At 36.2% G+C, this 19029-nt stretch overlaps 1 protein-coding gene across 1 annotated transcript in view; it reads left to right on the forward strand.

Moving 5' to 3' along the window:
• CPNE8 (copine 8) overlaps positions 1–19029 on the forward strand; it is a 109890-nt gene that overhangs the window by 24169 nt on the left and 66692 nt on the right. Inside the window, exons 4-6 of the mRNA XM_082495561.1 lie at positions 9364–9467; positions 13192–13231; positions 16256–16332. Of these exons, the coding sequence (XP_082351687.1) occupies positions 9364–9467; positions 13192–13231; positions 16256–16332 (221 nt within the window). The remainder of the gene's footprint in view (positions 1–9363; positions 9468–13191; positions 13232–16255; positions 16333–19029) is intronic.

The raw sequence follows: 19029 nt of genomic DNA on the forward strand, positions 1-19029 counted from the left end.
ATTGTTCATGGCTTTCCGTTCTTCAGGCCTTCCTGTTCATTAATTCTTTTCATGCTTTTTTTTTAAGTTTGTAATGAAATTAAAAAATACTGTCATGACCTGTACCTAGTTCTTATACTGTACAGTTTATCAACAGAAAGACTTCTTGCTTTATGTGCTCACATTGCTTATTCAGCCATCTTAACTTCTGTATTAAGTTAGCTGTTACTTCTTTTTCCTCATGTGCATATAGTGTTTCATTCTTCGATATTCATCTTCCATTTTATTGTCCAATAACTCCGTATGAATAATTTTGTTCTGCCAAGTCTTCATAGTTGCCTTTTATATATTTCTCCTGTTTAATACTGTAAAAATCTATTTGTTTTGTAACTCTTTTTGCAGTCCCGGTAGCAGATCATTTAGGCTTGTATGGTACTGCATGGGTCCACCCGCAGACATCCAAGTCCTTAGGAACTTGTTGAGACCTTGCAGGGAGTTTTCATCCAGCAAATTGACTGCTTATTCTTATGTTGTCTTTCCCATCTACCAATAAATCAATAAATTATTGTAATAATAAAAATAATTAATTAGTAAATTATAATTAATTATAATTAACTTCTGACAATAATTAGTGCCCAAGAGGCAAATATCCCCCCCTTCTATCATAAGATATTAGATAAAAGTGTTCCCCAGGACCCAGTACTGGGGCCTGTTCTCTTTAATATCTTTATCGATGATATGGACGAGGGGATCAAGTGCACTCTCAGTAAGTTCGCAGGTGACACCAAGCTGGGTGGCAGTGTTGATCTGCTTGAGGGTAGAAAGGCTCTGCAGAGGGATCTGGACAGGTTGGATTGATGGGCCAAGGCCAATGGTGTGAGGTTCAACACGGACGAGTGCCGGGTCCTGCACTTGGGTCACAACAACCCCATGCAGCGCTACAGGCTTGGGGAACAGTGGCTGCAAAGCTGCCCAGCAGAAAAGGACCTGGGGGTGTTGGTTGACAGCCGGCTGAATATGAGCCAGCAGTGTGCCCAGGTGGCCAAGAAGGCCAACAGCATCCTGGCCTGTATCAGGAATAGTGTGGCCAGCAGGACTAGGGAAGTGATTGTCACACTGTACTCTGCACTGGTGAGGCCCCACCTTAAGTACTGTGTTCAGTTTTGGGCCCCTCACTCCAAGACAGACATTGAGGTGTTGGAGCGTGTTCAGAGAATGGCAACAAAGCTGGTGAGGGGTCTGGAGCACAGGTCTTATGAAGAGCAGCTGGGGGAACTGGGATTGTTTAGCCTGGAGCAAAGGAGGCTGAAGGGAGACTTTATCACTCTCTACAACTAAATGAAAGGAGGTTGTAGCCAGGTGGGGGTTGGTCTCTTTTCCCAAGTTAGAAGTGATAAGATGAGAGGAAACGGCCTCAAGTTGCACCAGGGGAGCTTTAGGTTAGATATTAGGAAAAAATTCTTCACCAAAAGGTTGTCAGGCATTGGAACAGGCTGCTCAGGGAAGTGGTAAAATTGCCACCCCTGGAGGTATTTAAAAGACGTGTAGATGTGGCGCACAGGGACATGGTTTAGTAGTGGACTTGGCTGTGTTAGGCTTACAGTTGGACTTGATGATCTTAAGGGTCTTTTCCAACATGGAAGAGTCTATGATTCTATGATGATCAGACTGGTTTTGTTCAAAGTGGACACTTATTTGTGTTAGTTGAGCATTTCACCGCAGTATCTACCAATTTGATTACCATTTGAACCATAAGACTTTTGAGTCTCCTTTTTAGATTTCAAAGTCTTATCTTTATGAAAATGGCAAAGGCTTGACATTTTATAATAGGCATTTATTGGGATTTAGATTTTGGGGTTTTTTTTAGAGTACTGGTGAAGTTTCTTTGGAACAATAGCTTGTATCTTCTTTAGCAGAAAGAATTGCCATAAATAGGAATGTCATTTGTGGCACATCAGTTGAAAAAGTTTCAGTACAAGGAAGGAAAGGATGGAGAGTCTGGAAGAAGCCTCTACTGTCCCAGCTGTGAAGAAAATAAATTTTGTTGTTCATCATACTCGGTTCACTGGAGAGCTTTCTCTGGCAGATTTCTTGAAAGAAACAACTGTTTGAGGGAATTAAGACAATTGGAATAAAAGAACGTCATCTTTTCAAGTAAGTCATGTTTCCTTTCACAGGAAACTGTTAATGGAAAAAAAGCCAAAGCGCACAAAAATAAGGAATCCTTTCTGGTTTGTGTACACTTATGATTGTACAACCATCAGTTAAAAAGGCTTATGTAGAAATCACCATCATGTGTACGTGTAGTATACAGATTTCATATGAGTGCCTGCGTGCATGTTAGAATAATGTTGTGGTTTTTCTGATAATTGGTAGAGTTTATATATTAAAAACATTATTCTTCCTTTGGGACAAACGCACTTCAGAACATTCTATGACTATGCTTTTTCTAGAGTAAGGTTGGCAGTTGTGAATTCTTTGTTTCCTTGTAGTCTCTGTAATTCTGATTGAGGCTGTTAGTCATTATTATAACAGGCTCTATTTATTGGTATTGCATTTCTTTCTCCACAAATCAAGTTTCTTCTGTGTTCTGTTCACATGTAGTGAAGCTAGATTACAGACTCTGAGAAGAGGATTATCTTTTGTTGTGCATTCATATACCATTTTGTGCAATGAGCTTCCAATGGAGAGTGTTACCTGGAGCTTCCTAAAGAATTTTCCAAAGCCATTTAGATCAGAGCCAAAAACCTAGTGGTAGTTTAAACCATTTTTTAGTTCTTTAGTTTCCTAGAATTGTAACAGAATACTAGGTTCTAACTGTTCACATTTCAAGAAAGATGTTTAAAAGACAAAAGAATAGAGATAAAATTAATGAATTATTAAAAGATTAAATAACGTGCTGCACTGAAAAAACAAGCTCAAATTGTTTTCCTAATGAAAGAGTGAATTAAGGATAATTGTAATCAGCTATGAATATCAACACTAAGAACGTAAATTTCATAATGGAAAACACTTCTGTCTAACAAAGGTGTCTAGAAAGATCCAAAAGATGAAAAAGGAAGTGAAATAAAAATCAGGCGAGAAACAATAACTTATTTTTCAGAATGGGGGTGATTAATTACTGGAACAACTTCATTGCAATTGTGATAAAACACTGCAAATTTATTTTTTTTTTTAAGAGGGTTTACTAGATACTATTCTCAAGTTCATTTGTGACCATAAAGTTGAAGCAAGAATTAATTCAGAGAATTCATATAGAGGTGGTTAGCAGAGGCCATCATAGTTACAATAGTTGCTTTGTATCTTTGATACTGGACTTACCCAACTTGGTAGTCTTTTATAACTCTGATGATAAAATGAAGGTTATGATTTTCCATTAACCTCATAGCCCCTTAGGCTGGATCACTAAATTGAGATTCTATAAAAATTCAAATGACTAAATAAATTTTAAAAATCCCCTTGTACCAGGAGAGCTGGCATTAGGAGGTGATAAAGACTGTCCATCTCAGGAAATCCAGAAAAAGGACTTCTTGATTTTCTTTGTTGAACCTTTATTTTCCATTAAAAAGTTAAATGGATTCTGTTACTCTCCTGAATGACATTTCTGAAGGCTTGTTGGCCATGTTAAGATTTTACCTTTACACAACTGTTAGTGGGAAACTAGGCCGTGTGGAGAACTAATTAATTAGCAGCTATGTTTTTATTCATAAGTGACTGGATTATAGAAATAACCTATTCTGCTTAAAAAGGCTATAGGTAAGTGGGAAAACAGATTTAAAAATACGATGTTTTGTTTAGCTGAAAAGTGTAGACTGGTGATTTTTAGAGGCCAGTGTTTTAATGTCATCTATAAGACAAATTTTAATAGCAATTTGTCAGTTCAGTAATTAGTTATATTAGTTTAATGTGAAGGAATAATTTGTGTAGGCCTTGAAAAAAAATAAACAGACGTAAAAACTGAAATCTCAATTAAAAAACAGTAATTTAAAATAATTTAGAGAAAAGTTAGCAGTGCCACTAAATTCAATCTCTTGAGTTTTGTAACAATTGCAGTATAACCGATGAGATATAAAGGTAGCAGTGTAACGGGCATTCTGTTAGGCCTCCTCTGGTCTCAGTGTGATTTAATCATCAGCATATTGCATATTTATCTTCTTTTACTGATACATTCTGTCATGCATTTTAAATCAAGTCTGAAAGATTTCCCAGGTGTAACACGGTTATAGTGTAAAGTGAAATATTGTTTACTGAAAAAAATGCAGATTTGAAGGGACAAAAAGTACTTATAAATTCATGATATTTTACTGTTTTAAAAAATTGAAACTGACATTTAGCTGCCATTTTATAACTTTTTTTTTTTTTTGCTTTGAAGTAACTTTTCCTTTGAATTCATACATAGTTCTATTTCTAATGGAACCATAAAACTTGAAAACCCAAGGTATGAAATATGACATAATCATGAAATAAATTAGGTGAAAGGAACCTTTGTGTTATCCAGCTTCCTTCTCATCTGTTGTGTCTGGTTCATCCTCCTGATGTGTGCAAAGCCATCTTCAAAGCTAGGCCAGGTTGCTCAGGGCCTTTCCCAGCTAAGGTTTGAAATTCTCTAATGTCAGAGACTGCACAACTCTCCAATGTGACCCTTTCCAGTGCTTAATCACTCATTCTGGAAGGGCGTTTTCTTATATCCCCTCATAATTTTGTTTGTTGCAACTTTTGAGTATTGCATCTTGTCCTTTTGTTGTGCTATCAGCTGTCTGGCTCTGTCTTCTATAATGCTGTTTAGGTGGTGGAAGATGGTAGTGGAAGTAGTTCTTCCCTTCTCCAAGGTCCGTTGGCTTTTAAATTGCATGCTCCAGCCTGCTTATTGGGGTTTCTTTAGGGTCCATTTAACTGAACTGTCTCCAGTCTGTTGATTCAGTTGTATTTAGAGCTCCAAACTGTACCCAGCTTCCAGGAGGGGCCCCATGTGTGTTGAATAGAGGGGTGTTGAACAGAGGCTGTGCTGACCCTAATACAACCCAATGTGTTGTTAAACCCTCATGGCTGCACCAGGACCTTTTCTGCACAGTTCATACCCCACTGCTCAGTCACCAGTACCAGTACAGGACTTTGAATTTGTCTTTGTTGGACTTTGTGAGAGAGTCTCTAAGGCTGTATAAATAAGCTGGGTTTTTTTGGTCAGAGGTGAGTGTCTGTGTCCCCCTCCAGTCACAATCATTTTAGGGTATGTAGGAACAAAGGGAAACAGTGCTTTCCTTTACCTAGCTCTGTGCCGGTATCTTGCTTTTTTGTGCTCTTGTAGAAGTTGTAATGCCCCCAGTCCCTTAGTACCTTCCATCCATGGAGAGGTTTTTCAAGTGTGCAAGCCCACCATCCTGTGCTGCACTAGGGACAGCATTGCCAACAGGTCAAGAGGGGTGATCCTTGCCTTCAGCACCAGTGAGACCATAGCTGGAGTGCTGTGTCCAGTGCTGAGCCCCCTGTATGAGAAAGATACGGACACACTAGAGTGGGGTCAGCAAGGGGCCACTAAGATGTTAAAGGGACTGGAGCATCTCTCATATGAGGAGAGGGTGAAAGAGCTGGGATTGCTCAGCCTGGAGGAGGCTTGCATTTTATCCGTGTTCATAAATACCTGATGGGAGTCTGTGAAGAAGGCAGAAGAGATGAACTATTCTCAGCTGTATTCAGTGGAAGGACAAGAGTTAATGGGTTCAAATGGAAACACAGAAAATTCTAGTTAAACATAAGAAAAAAAATGTATTACTGTGAAGGTGATCTTATACTGGAACAGGTTGCCCAGAGAAGTTGTGGAGTCTCTGTCCTTGGACATATTCAAAACCTGACTGGACAGCCTTCTCTAGCTTATCCTGCTTTGAGCAGGAAGGTGGAACCAGACAATCTCCCGAGGCCCCTTCCAACCTCAAGTATTTTATGATTCCTATACATTTTCCTTAGCCGTTAATTTTCTTTTCCTCTGAATGGCTTTTCCAAAGTCAACTATGTCCTCCTGTTGTGTAAACTGGCATTACTATTTCAAGAAGAATCATGCTGTCAGGAAATGATCTATTTATGAAGGTGTCAGGCCAGAGGCTTGTCAAAAGAGGTATTAGTGCCCCTAAATGAACTCTTTTGAAAAGTTATCCTCTGAGCTCACTTTGTTATTTTGGGTTTGTGCCTTTCAATTTAGGTGATGACTTTGGCAGCAGAAAGTAAAGTTTCTTAGACTACTGTTCCCCTTGTTCTTTGTTTCTCTGTGTCTTTCATGTTTATAGAAGTGTAGGTTTTGTATGATTGAAGATCCTCTTAATCTGCTTCAAGCTTGTCCTAATCTGAGGATTTAAAGAACTTCAGTAACCTTTCTTTTCCTGCCTGGTGATTAAAGACTTTCCCAGGACAATTTGCTCCTTGAATCTGCACAGGCTGGGAGATATTTTCACGGGTATCTTTGTGTATGCGTGTCTGATTCTGTTGGACACAGCATGAACTTAATATGTTGTGTTCTTTGCTTACTTGCTGTGTCTCTGGTAGCTTTGCCAGTTACAATGTGGTCATGCTTGGGTCTTCTTTTTGGAGGCCCAGAGTCCTTTGCTTCTAGAGTAGGTCAGATTTCAGTATTAAGGGTAAATCTCCTCGTTATGCAGCTGATTCCGGTCTTTGAGAGAGTTTGGACAGTTTGCTGTAAGAGTGCAAACGGAAGAAATAGGAGGCTTGAGGGAAAAAAAAATACACAGATGAGATATATTCCTGTTCAGAACTGCAAAATGGATGGTCCTTATGACCCATTGTTTTCATTTCTCATCCCTGGTCTGATAAACTACTGTTTACTGGCTTGTGTCAAAGAGTGGCTTCTCATTTTCAGTGCATACTTTCAAACAATACTAAATGTGTAGATATTGCTGCATATTTCATTTTATTAGCCATTCCAGCTTTCAGTTTTTCTTGGCTCCAATATTGTCGAATGTTACAAAGCATGCAGCTGACGGGAAGATTTTATTTATAAACATTGAGATTGATTTGACCTGAAAACTGATTTGAGACTTTGAAAGTACATAAAATTTGAATTCTACTATTCAGAGGGGAAAGAATACTAGCAAGTATTCCAGCCATACTTATTCCCATAGAAATGACAACTTTCTACCACTGCCGCCATTTCTCATTGATTAATACTTGACCATAGTAGTCACCTGTGTTGGTTCAAGAGAGTGTGTTTTGCAGTACTCTGCCTGTCGAACTTTATCCCAATGTTTCAGACAATACTTTGAATCATTTCTCAAGAGGCTGACTTTTTCATCCAAAACAAAGAGTAAGGATCAAACTATTTGATCATGTTCTGATCTGTTTCCAGGATCATGTGCATCCTATGCTAGTCCTCTCAAGAGACTCAGGGATTTTATTTTGAATATCCAGTATGTTCATCAGTCTGGAGCGCTTCTGGAGATTTCTCTTGCCCACATCTGTATAGTGCTTACCCCCTCCATAGCTATTGCTTTGGCTTAGGAGAGCTGAAGAAACACAGTGATGGCTAATGAGACAACTTGCTTTCTAACCAGTTTGTGCCTTAGGACATATACAGAAGCCTCCTTGCAGGGGATATCAAGGTTCCAATGAGTCCAGGGAATTGTTCCACCTAGGTTTTAAGAAACAATGTAAAATCTTGGCAAAGGAGCATGCTGATTGACACTAAATGTTAAATATTCTTTACCTTTTTATTTGGAGATGGTATCATTCATTGGGAAGATAGTATTGCTTCTCTGTCTTTTATAGGAAGTGCTGGAATATGGACATCTCTGAATGATACTGTCCCAATTGGACATCTCACAGCATAGCGAAAGTGAAGGTACCTAACAGGATTCAAGCACACTCTGTAAAGATGCAAATCACCACTGTGTCACTTCTGAGGATTGTTCTTTTTCCTGAGACTTTATAGAGCTGTGTCTTGAAGATGTGTTAACTTTTGTTGAATGTTTTATTGTACCTGAGACCTTTGGGTGGGTAGTTGCTTTTTGCAAAGCAGTTGTCCTCTTAGATACAGGCCTACTTCTCTAGATGACCTGTGTGAATGAATGGTGCTTGGCATCAGTCCCCTGCAGTTTGAATGTGTGCAGTCATTCAAAGGAGAAAAAAGAGTTGCTGACAGTAACGGAGTTTGTTTAAAGCACACAAATAACGTGGCTGGAGTTCTTTACCATTTTATCTTAATAAGAATCAAGCAATGAAAGGAAATTGCTTAGTTTTGAGCAGCAGAGACAGTGGAGTATGCTCTGTCCTTTCATACCACATGTATGTTAAGTCTGCAAGGGCCGGAATAGGGAGGCTCCTGTTGGAGGCTGAGTGGCTCTGTGCTGGTTACAGTGGTTAGATTCACATCCATGATGTGAAAACACTTTTAGGAAATATGTCTCAAAAACCTTCAGTTACAAGAAGGTTTATTCTTTCTTTAACCATGTTTATTGATTTAGTTAAGCCCTGTCAATGAAGAGGTTGGCAGTCTTTGAGTCATTCAAAAGCCTCTAGTCACAAATTGCAGTTTTGAGGACTCCTTAATGATGATCTTTCAGCAGACTGTCAAAAAGCTTTTCGGTAGACTATATTCAAATATGTCGTGATATGTTCAATATGTAGGACAAAATGAAATGCTCATTTAAATAATAATTCATTCTTTTTTGTTTTGTTTTCTGAGTATCTTGAAAAAACAGCTAAAACAAGAACAAAATTATCAAATTGATATTTTATGATCAGTCATTTATATCTGTGGTGTATATGAACTGAAGTCAATCAGAAGTTGGGTGTTTTGGTTTTTATTAATTAAAATATTTTGAGCTTGGTGAGAGCTGAGGCTCTTCCTGTAAACACCAAGAACGAAAAGGCATTTTTCAGGGAAGCTCAGAGAGAGGAGAGATGAAGAGAGAACTGAATTGAGGTAAAATAGGAGCCGGATAATGCAAAAATGATACACTTCTGATGGAAAGACTGTCTTCCCTAATATTTAAAGCTGTCTGAAATAAGCAATACATGCAAGCTTTTGCTTGCCGTTATCATTTTTTGAGGAAACAGTGGATTTTTATGTTACTGAAATTCTTTCCCTAATTTTTGTGGATTCTGATCGGCTTTGGGAGCTGATGTTTATACAGTTTAGGTCATACGATGCAGAGTGTGCACCATTCTTAATATTGAAATATGAGGTCTTCTGCCAGTCTTTCTTCCTCCACAGATAACTGATCTATTAATGTGAACACAGTCATTTTCTTTTATGGCATCTGTTTAAGAGAATTTTTTACAGGCTCTCTCATACCTCACATATTGCTGGTATTGGCAGTCTATCTACTTAATTATACTTTGTTATAGCACATGGCTTAAACTTACACTTTTCTTTTACAGTTTGGAAGAACAGAAGTAATTGATAATACTTTAAATCCAGATTTTGTAAGAAAATTTATAATGGACTACTTCTTTGAAGAAAGAGAGAATCTGCGATTTGATTTGTAAGTTTACAATCTTTGCAGTTTCTGTAAACATATTAAGCTTTTTCCAGCATAAAATTAACTTGAAATGATATAGTATTTATTAACATGGAATACATTAATAAACATGATTGATTTAGCATTGCTGCCTCAGAAGTAACCGCGTAACATAATGACTGACTTTTAAGAAATTAGTGGGTGTTAACTAGTCAAAGTACAATCATACTCACAATCATTACTTTTCAAAAATAGAAAGCTAAGGATGCCAGAATGTTAACATCTTCTTGCAGCATAGCCAATAAAACAGGTATGAGCATGCTGTCCAGAAATAAAATGTTGTACAAGTAGTACAGAACCAAAATTTTCTTTATTAAAATAAATAGCAGTATGCATCTAAGTATGCTAAATTTTAAGATTTTAAAGTGAAGGCAATTTTTCTAGAAGTAGATGACTTTTGACATTATTCCAGATGTACTCATTTCATTCCACTGGTGGAATTGGTTTGATTTGCACTTCATTCTTTGGAAAATAGAATTGAGAGTCCAGGCACCAGGTCACCTTGCATGTCTTCTGTTACATTTCACCCCATTCTTATTATTTCAGTCTTGTTAGTTTAATTCACATCCTCTTTTTTATTAGCTCTTCTTTCTAACCTTGCCCTATGAGAGAGAAGTTGAATGACCTGCTTAGATAATTAAGGGAAATCCATTCACTCAGTTTTGCAGTATAGGATGTATAGTGGCCACAACTTTTCTTTTTATGTCCTTTTTAGTTGAACCCTTTTCCTATTTCTTTTAGTTTCTTTTGCAAGATGTACTTTAGGTTGAGTTTTGTGAATTTTTATTTTGTGTTCTTAAGATTTCTGTCTTCATGTGTATTTCTTTTATTTTATTTGTTCCTGAGAAGGATTTAGGAGAATCATCTTTTAAGTTACTTACCAAATAAATATATCAAGAAAGATATAATCCTAAAGATTTAGGTCTCCTGATACGCTTTATGGAATTGTGACAAATCGTACCGAGGTGTTGATTATAGTAGTGGTAAGTTGTAGTATTATCGCTTCCCAATTTAAAGTTACATTGCAAGTTTGCCTTGATATAGAAATTGCATTTATTGCATTTCTATCTTGTAGACAGCAAAACAGATGAAGAAAGACTTCATAATTTTCCTAAAATCTCCCAGCAAGTTCATGGTAAAGACATTTTTAAATCTTCTAGGCTTTAGTCTCAATGTGCTATTTACTTGTCCAAGTAGTTGCTTCAAAGTGACTCTGACAGTCTCTTGATCTTCCCCCCCGCCCCGACTTTCTGCAATGCAAATCAATCTGTACATTAAGCAGGGCATAAAATAAATGTGACAGTGATCACATTGGTGATGATTTTTCCCATAGCAGTGGAAGAAAAAGTATGATGCCTGATATATGTATGTTAGCGATGTTACATGTAGTTTTGCTGATTTTAAGTTGCCAGGATGGTGTACTGAAATGCTCTTGAGTGGCAACATTTCCTGTGTTGTGGAAACAAAAAAAAAAAACCAAAACCCATGTCTAATTTTTCTTTAGCTGTAAATGTTTTTTTAGAGCATGTCAGAATGCTTCCTAAGTTACCAAGAAATTTTGGAGGGATGAGTGAGGAAAAAAGTTCCACTGTGTTCAATACACAGATAGCAGCTAGCTGTTTCCATCTAGACTTCAACTATTTCAAGGATTGAAAGGAAATACTCAATGCCAAGATAGATTACAGGTTGCTTCTAGATGGCTAGGTACAAATTCTTTCCTCTTCATTATGGAAGCCTGCTGCAGACTTTATTTTTTTTATTTTAGAAGTTGGGTTTAATGTCATTAAATCTGCTGAGTGTAACTGTTGCCTGCTATTTAAAATAACATTAAGTAAGAGGTAGTCACTTTGTAAAATAAAGGATTCTCCTCCAAGAGTAGGTAAAGCATTGCTGAAATAAAGGCACAGTTGGAGCTGTGCAGGAATCTTGATTTGGTTGCTTCTTGCTCCTCAGAGGATGCCTTTATGTTATAGCAGGGAGGCAGTGCAATAGAATTGAAGAGCTGAAGAAATGAACCGAGAAAGCTAGGCTCAGTCTAGGCAAAGAAAGGAAAGTCTGTAAAAAAACTTCTGGATAAGTGGTATCTGAAAAGCACGTGGACCTGGAAGGGAAAAGAGTCTCCTGTTTGATTCTTTGTATACTTGAAGAAATGGACTCCTGTTTGTTTATTTATGAAAAGCTGTAAATATCAAGCATACTCTGTACTTATCAGAAATCCTGACTGCTTTCTGCTGCTGTTCTGCATTACCTGGACAAAAGTGTATTCTGAACTCAGGGCTGAATAACTTTGACATTTGCCTGCAAGTGGCCATACAGCCATAGTCTGTGAATTTGCTTTAGAGCCCTATAACAGTGATAGATAAGAAATGAAATATTGTAGAACTCAGAGTTTAAAATGTGAATTTTTATATAGCTACCTATGGATTAAAACTCCATTGTAGATCAGGAAAGAAGCATCTTTAGAAAGCTTCCTTTTTTAAGTTCCTCAGCAAAATGGTGTACTACTGTTGGCCAGTAGTGTTATTTTTCAGAGAAAGAAACCCCTCATATGAATCACATTTTTTGCAACAAAAAGGAAGTGGCGAGTATATCTCTGATTTTTGGTGTTCTGATAATTGAGCATTAGCCCCCTCCTAAACTGTATAGCCACCAATTTCTGTTCAGCAATTTCTGTTCGTATTTGATGATTTGTTATTGATTTTACTGCTGAAGTAGTTCTTTGTTTTCATTGTGCAGCTAGCCCTCAGGTCAAATTATCAGTAGTTTATTTCTGTTAAGTTTCACCAGACAGTATGCAATTACTTTTTTTTTTTTTTAAACTCATGGTAGTGACTTTTATAGTCATTCCTTTATATACAAATATGTTTCTAAAACATTGCACTGCATCACTCCCAGCTATGTTATGGTATTCCTATCCTGCTGACTTGTGATCTGGTCCATAATGCATCCCAATAACCAGTTGTGGCAGCACAACCAGAGGAATAACATACCACCCGGTGGGAATGGAAATGTGCAGGGGAGGCTGAGATGGGCATAGCGGATACTCTTTCAGTTTAATTACTGGTATTGAATCTGATGTAGTATTTGATTAAAATATTTCTGTGGATTATCTAATAAAGATGGAAGACTATGAAAGTAGAGAGATTAGTAATCCTCCAAGATTTTCACAGAGTAATTTTTTTGAAAGCTGACTTGATAATGGAAGGGAAACAATGGCATTTCTGGCTGGAGGAGGAACAAGATTATGATAAACTGAAAAGAACAAGTCAAACTCTTGCTAAAAGCAATTTAGTTTATTGTCAGTTATATCTATTTAATTAATCAAATGACAGAAAAATTACCTAAAAAAAATCATTCACAAGTTTGTTTTCTAAGATTAGTTTTGAATTTTTGTTCTGGTTTTTGGCAGCTTTCATTGTTCAAACAGGAATATCAGAATAATTTCTCTTAGTAGCCTGTACTTTGTTGAAAACTAATTATTCAAATAGCTATTGAACCATTATCCTATAACCTGTGATGATTCAATTTGGCTTTCTTACTGATGGGACTTCACATATCTGTTTGTGTAAATTTCACACATTGAAATAGGTGAAAGAATTGTTTGATTTATTATTTTTTTTCTCTACATTGTCCTCAGATCTGTCATCTGGCAACTCTGATATAACTTTCCTTTTTTTTTTTTTTAAAGCTATGATGTTGACTCTAAGAGTCCTAACCTATCAAAACATGTAAGTTTTTCCTTGCTATTATAATTTCTTGTGCTGAAATGCTTATGCTTTCCTAAATATGTTTACTTTTTGACTGTAAGTAATACCAGATGCATAGAGACAAATACAGTGATTGTGCCATGGTTAATAACATATATACTGCTTGTGAATATAATTTTAATGGGACATTCCCCCTGTAAAGGGCATATTTAAGCAGATGTGTATACCTTTTCAGATATGTGATATGCTGCATTTTGTTGGTAGTTCTCTGTGTCCTAAAAATTGTAAACATGTTTTGGTTGTGTCCCAATTAATATTAGTAGAAACCTTTTATGCTCATGTCATCTTGAAGTGGAAAGGATTAAATGGTAACTTAAAAATTTAGAGATTCGAGAGTAGAATTCAGAGGCTTCTGAGTGTTTTTCTTTTAAATTTTAATTAAATACAGGAAGGATTTGGTAAGAGAACCTTTAAGAACCTGGAGCAAAAGAAAAGAGAATTATGGAAGGAATGGTGTGTGTGCTTCACAGTGCAAAGATAAGACTTTTAGCCATTGATCTCCAGTTAGATCCTCCCTGCAAAGATTTAAAGCCCCTGGCAAACTGTTGTCCATCTCTCTCATCATGGAAAGATGGTCTGAATAGCTGCAATGCTAGCTAGGAGGATCCAGAAAATAGAAGTGTTCCCTGTAGTGTCTTCAACAAGGATAAAGCCTCATCTTGGACTTTTGCCCAAGATTGTTTGCACTTCTGTAGTAACTAGTTTATCTGAATTCTTTTCTTTCTTCCTGAAACATACTTCTTTGTACAAACCCCTTATAATTAAGTTTTAAGAAAAAAGATAAGACACAAGATAAGTTTTTCACTATGGAAGTGCAAAGATATACGCAACTATATAGCCTAGATTTGATTGTTTGATCACTGGAACAGGAATTGAAGGTTTTAGTATCTTGCTGGGCCCATGGAAAAAAAGGACAAAACAATGAGAACACAAAACAATGTTCCTCTGAAGACTGTTCAAGTAGATCTTGAATTACATATGTGCCTGTCACATTCTAATTGGTACAGAATATGCATACTCGGATGCATTAGGTCCTGTTTTTTAAACAGTGCCCATTTCCTGGAATCTTCAATTGTGGAGGGAAACTTTATTCTTTACACATTAACATTAATATCAGAAATACCTATTTCCCTCCACTGTCTTTTAGAGGAAATCTGTACAAGTTGGTGTAGACTTGGTATCTGCACTGAAGACATTCAAGCTCTGCACACAAAGAACAAGACAGCTCTGAGAACCCTGTGAAAGATGGTAGCTAGATACGTGTTCCTTAACCACAGCAATTCGTTTCCATCATTTCCCAAGTGCTCAAGGGTGGTCTGGATTGTTGCTTTTGCTGCCAGGTTCCTGCGTCTCTTTCCTGTAGCTCTTAAGAATTTGGGCAGTGAGTAGGTAGGAAGTGAGCAGAGCTTTGCTCATAACTATGCACTGGGAGCTTGGTGTTTCTGAAAAATGTCAGGCCAGTAGTATTTGCATAGGTAGACTGCTCATGGGCTGCAGCCACCTCATGTGGTATAAGACCTTCCCTGTTCCTAAAAAAAGCTGTTGACCCATTCCTTTGGAAATACTAGGCAGTGTCATTTAGTAGTTGAACAGTTTGGGGGATGAAAAAAGAGTCGACCTGAAGAACTTCAATTTCAGTGACTCAGTTTTGGCAAAATGAGAAGCAAATGAAGCAAGTTTTATAATGGATGTATGAAGTAACCAGACTAGACAGTGCTGTCACTGCAGCTGTCTCTAATAATATTCATAAAACTGGTTACCTGAAATTAGACATCCTGATTTAAGAAAAAACAACAGAGTAATGAACAGTTGTCATTAATAACAGACTGCAGAATAGGAATTAATCACAGAAACTCCACCAAAAAAAAAAAAAAGCAGCAAATTATGGAATACGTTGTTTAAGTGTAGAAAACGGTGTTATTTTAGAGTATGTCATGCCTAATGTTTTTAAAAATTAATGAGGAGCTGTGTATTTTCAGATGAATTTTAGCCATTTAAAAAGACGTACTCTTTATTGAAACAGTGTCACAATGTCAGATCAGCTAAAGGACATAGTTCAAAATGTATTTTTTGCAGGGTTATTTTCCTCTTCAATGGCATTAGTTCTCAGATCCAATTCACTGTATGGACCCATAACTAACACAGCTCAGAGATGGGAATAAGTAGCCTGGACTGAGAGAAGAGTCAGAACTACTTGTACAGATATTCGCTAATACACACAGTATCATAAAGTTATGGTTTGATGTATAGGAATTATAGTGTCTCAATTCTCATTATCATTTGTGAACAAATCTCACCACCTCCTGTTACCACTACTGCCAGTGATGCTGGGAAGAGCAGAGCTAGCAAGCTTTTTTTACTTGCAAGATAAGGAGTTGGACTGTGGCATAAATTTTTTTTTCAATATACATACAACAGTTCCTATTCATAATTTTATACTACTTATGATACAGGGAGATATAATATGAAAATTTGCTGATTTTTAGTGACAGACTATTTTTGTGTTTAATAATTTAAGTATGTCATTAAAGCAATGCTTGTGTGTAATTGTCAATTCAGGATGCTCTTACAGATCCTGCACAGTCTTGCATTGCTGCGAACATAATTGACTTCCAAGAAATTAATGGAATCAGTGTAGAATCTCTTCATAAAAAGAGGAATTTATTAAAGTTAAAGAAGGTAAAGAAACAGTCATGTTCCTAATGCTTTTAAATTGTTTCCATCTCTGTTTCATTTTTATTGGTGAAAAAGGCAATATAAAAACAGTAAGTGGAGTGCATTAGAATCACTTCTGCAAATGTGACCAGTGTCATGCAGAATATGTAATAGTGAGTCTGGTTTATGGTTCATTATTGCATAATTATTATTAAGATGCTATGTTCATCAGAATGTGTTCTACAATAGTGAATGGCCCAGATAACTGGGAAACTACGTTTGTTTCAATGTGAAATATGAACTCTGAGTTTTTATTTTACTTCTTTTCAGGATTTTTTGGGACAAATGTTTTGTACACTGGGAGAAATAGTTGGATCACAGGGGAGCAGACTTGAAAAATCAATTGTGTAAGTATGTCATTCTTGAATGTTTGATGAATACATACTGCTTCATGAGGTGAGAGTTGTGGGGTTTTGTGCCGTGAGGTATCTTGATATACAGAATTGACAGACGTGGCTTCTGAGACAGAATAAATTGTTAGCTACAATAGAAGTCTTTATAGACTGTGATAATTTAAGCTTCAATTTGGGCAATTAGCAAAAGAATTGACTCATCCAAAATTTTTGTCAACTTCATCACATCTTGCATTAGAAATAGTTTTGAATATACTAATCTTAAAAATGTTTTTCTTTCTAATTCGCAAATCAACACATCATAAATCTTTATTGCCTTTTGTTCAAGCACCAAGGAAGAAAACCCTCACTGTTTGAAAACCAAACATTCCTACTTGTATGTCTATTGTTCTCAATAATAGAATTCTCAAACAATGAGGCAATCTGGAGTATCAAATATTTTCTAGTTATCTTACTAAATTTATCAAAAACTTTCTTATGATCAATGGCTTTTTCTCCCACTAAGAGGATTTTGATGTTTGCAAACCATTGTTCATAGGGATTTACAGATATTTAAAATATGAATTATTTGAACAATCTTAATTTTCTATTCCTAAATAATGTTTGAGTAATTGAAAATATTTCACAATTTTTTATTTAAATGTATGCTACAAATTCACATATGACACTAAAAGCAAACATTTTAAAGGTACAGATGGACATTTCATGTGATGGTAATGTCTTCTGATTTGGAATTTTTGTGAGGTTTTTTCCTTTTAATACTAATTGCATTGCAACAAATGATCATGAGTTTGGTTACTGTGTGTGATGGAGCATTGTTCTTGTCCTATTTTACTGGGTTCATTAATCTTAATATAACCAGGGTTACTTCATTTACTTTTCTTCATCACTGATTTCCTTATAAGGGCAGGTGAAGTTTTCAGGCTTAGCAAGCCTTATATTATTCTGCGCCAAACTTGAAAACACCACATATCGCACAGATTCGGACTTTGTATTCAAATAACAAGAACCAGGTTCTGGATGAATTACAACAATTTGCAAAATTCAGAATGTACTTAGATATTTTTTTAGTATAATTGCAAATACAAAACTCCCTTATCGAGTTATCTTAATGAGGCGTTAATAATCTGATGGAAAATTCTTAAGAAATATGTTCCTAGCTGTACATTTTCTTCCTTGTATATATTTGATGTAATTAACCATTTCTGTTATGCAGGTGACTCTTATAAACCACTAAAGATAGATATAAATGGTTTGTACTCTACTTATCCTTTCATGTACGTACCTTGTATCCTGTACCTGTCAACTTCAAACTTAAACATTAGTTTAAGTAGTAGCTTTGAAGTCCTGTGAAAAATCTCAGAAGTCGGTGTTTTGTTATCAGTGTCCAAAATATACCAATGGTAGCCTTTTTCCCTAGGTTTTATTAGAGACTTATTTCATATTTATGTAATGAACTTAATGTCATTGATAAAATAATTTTTTTAAAGCATTTCTCTAGTTTGTATCAAACAGCGCAGTGTTGTTCTGTGGAGGTGGCCCTAAACTTTTCATCTTGGTGAAAAAAGTGGCTAGCTTCAAGGAGACCCACAAGTGATCATTTTCTCTTTCAAGAGCTTTGAAGTCTTGAGCTGTCATGCTAAAAACTCTTCTAAATGCTTGAATCCAATTAAATTATTCCAACACAAGTGTAAGCTTGGAAAAGCATCTGAAGTTTCCTATTTCCATGCCAAAAATAACTTCAGGTTGTCTCTAGAACTCTTTCTGGATGAAATAACAGTTCAGAACAGACCATTTAAATTGATAAACTGTAAGAGAATTTACATAATTTTCCTTTAATTTAATTTAAGTGTCCTTCTGAAATAATGAAAACTTTATTTTAAGGTGGAAGAAATATTCCTGTTACAAAAACTGATAAACTTTCTTTAATTATATTTTAAATTAGAAAATATTTTAATGGGATTAAATCTACTTGAATTTCTGAAACTTACACGTACCTGAAACAAATCCTATTGAATCATAAATGTCAGGGCTTCGCTAGCATTGCTTTGTGGGGAGGCATTCCTGTAATTATGCCCTTCCAGTCCATTAGCCTTGACTAAATTCTGTCTGTAAATGTCTTACTTCCAATCATTTGGGTTTTGTATAAAAGCAAATTTCAGCTATTCAGCAGGACTCGTTTATCGTACAGTTCATGCTGAAAAACTGAGTAACACGAAAAACCTTGAAAAGTCTTTGCAAAACATTTTCACTTAGTGTTTTATCAAAATAAGCCTTTGATTTAGTTTCCTTAATTTACAGCCAATTGCAGATTATTCAAATTGATTTGTAACAAATGTAAGCTGTTAGTTCTCTTGCTGAATTCCATGAGTGCTGTGATCATTACTGCTGCAACATCCTTTAACAATATGATTTATATTCTCTTTAATATTCAGAATTGAGGTCGGTAATAAATGCATTTTTGCTGAATTTTGAGGTGTTCTGAATATAGTTCAGTCACCTGATCACTGTATTTACAGACTCAGACTTTATGACAAGTCCCTAGTAATCCTCTCCATGCCCCCTGCAACCGCTCCTGCCCTCCTTACCCTCCCTCCCCAAGGACTACATCAGTACTTTTTACAGCATTTATTTTTAAATCAAGGGCTTAATTGTCCTATACATAAACAGTTCTATTAATATCACTACATG

The sequence above is a fragment of the Vanellus vanellus genome (genome assembly GCF_965231255.1).
Source record: "Vanellus vanellus genome assembly, chromosome: 1".
Classification (NCBI taxonomy): domain Eukaryota; kingdom Metazoa; phylum Chordata; class Aves; order Charadriiformes; family Charadriidae; genus Vanellus; species Vanellus vanellus.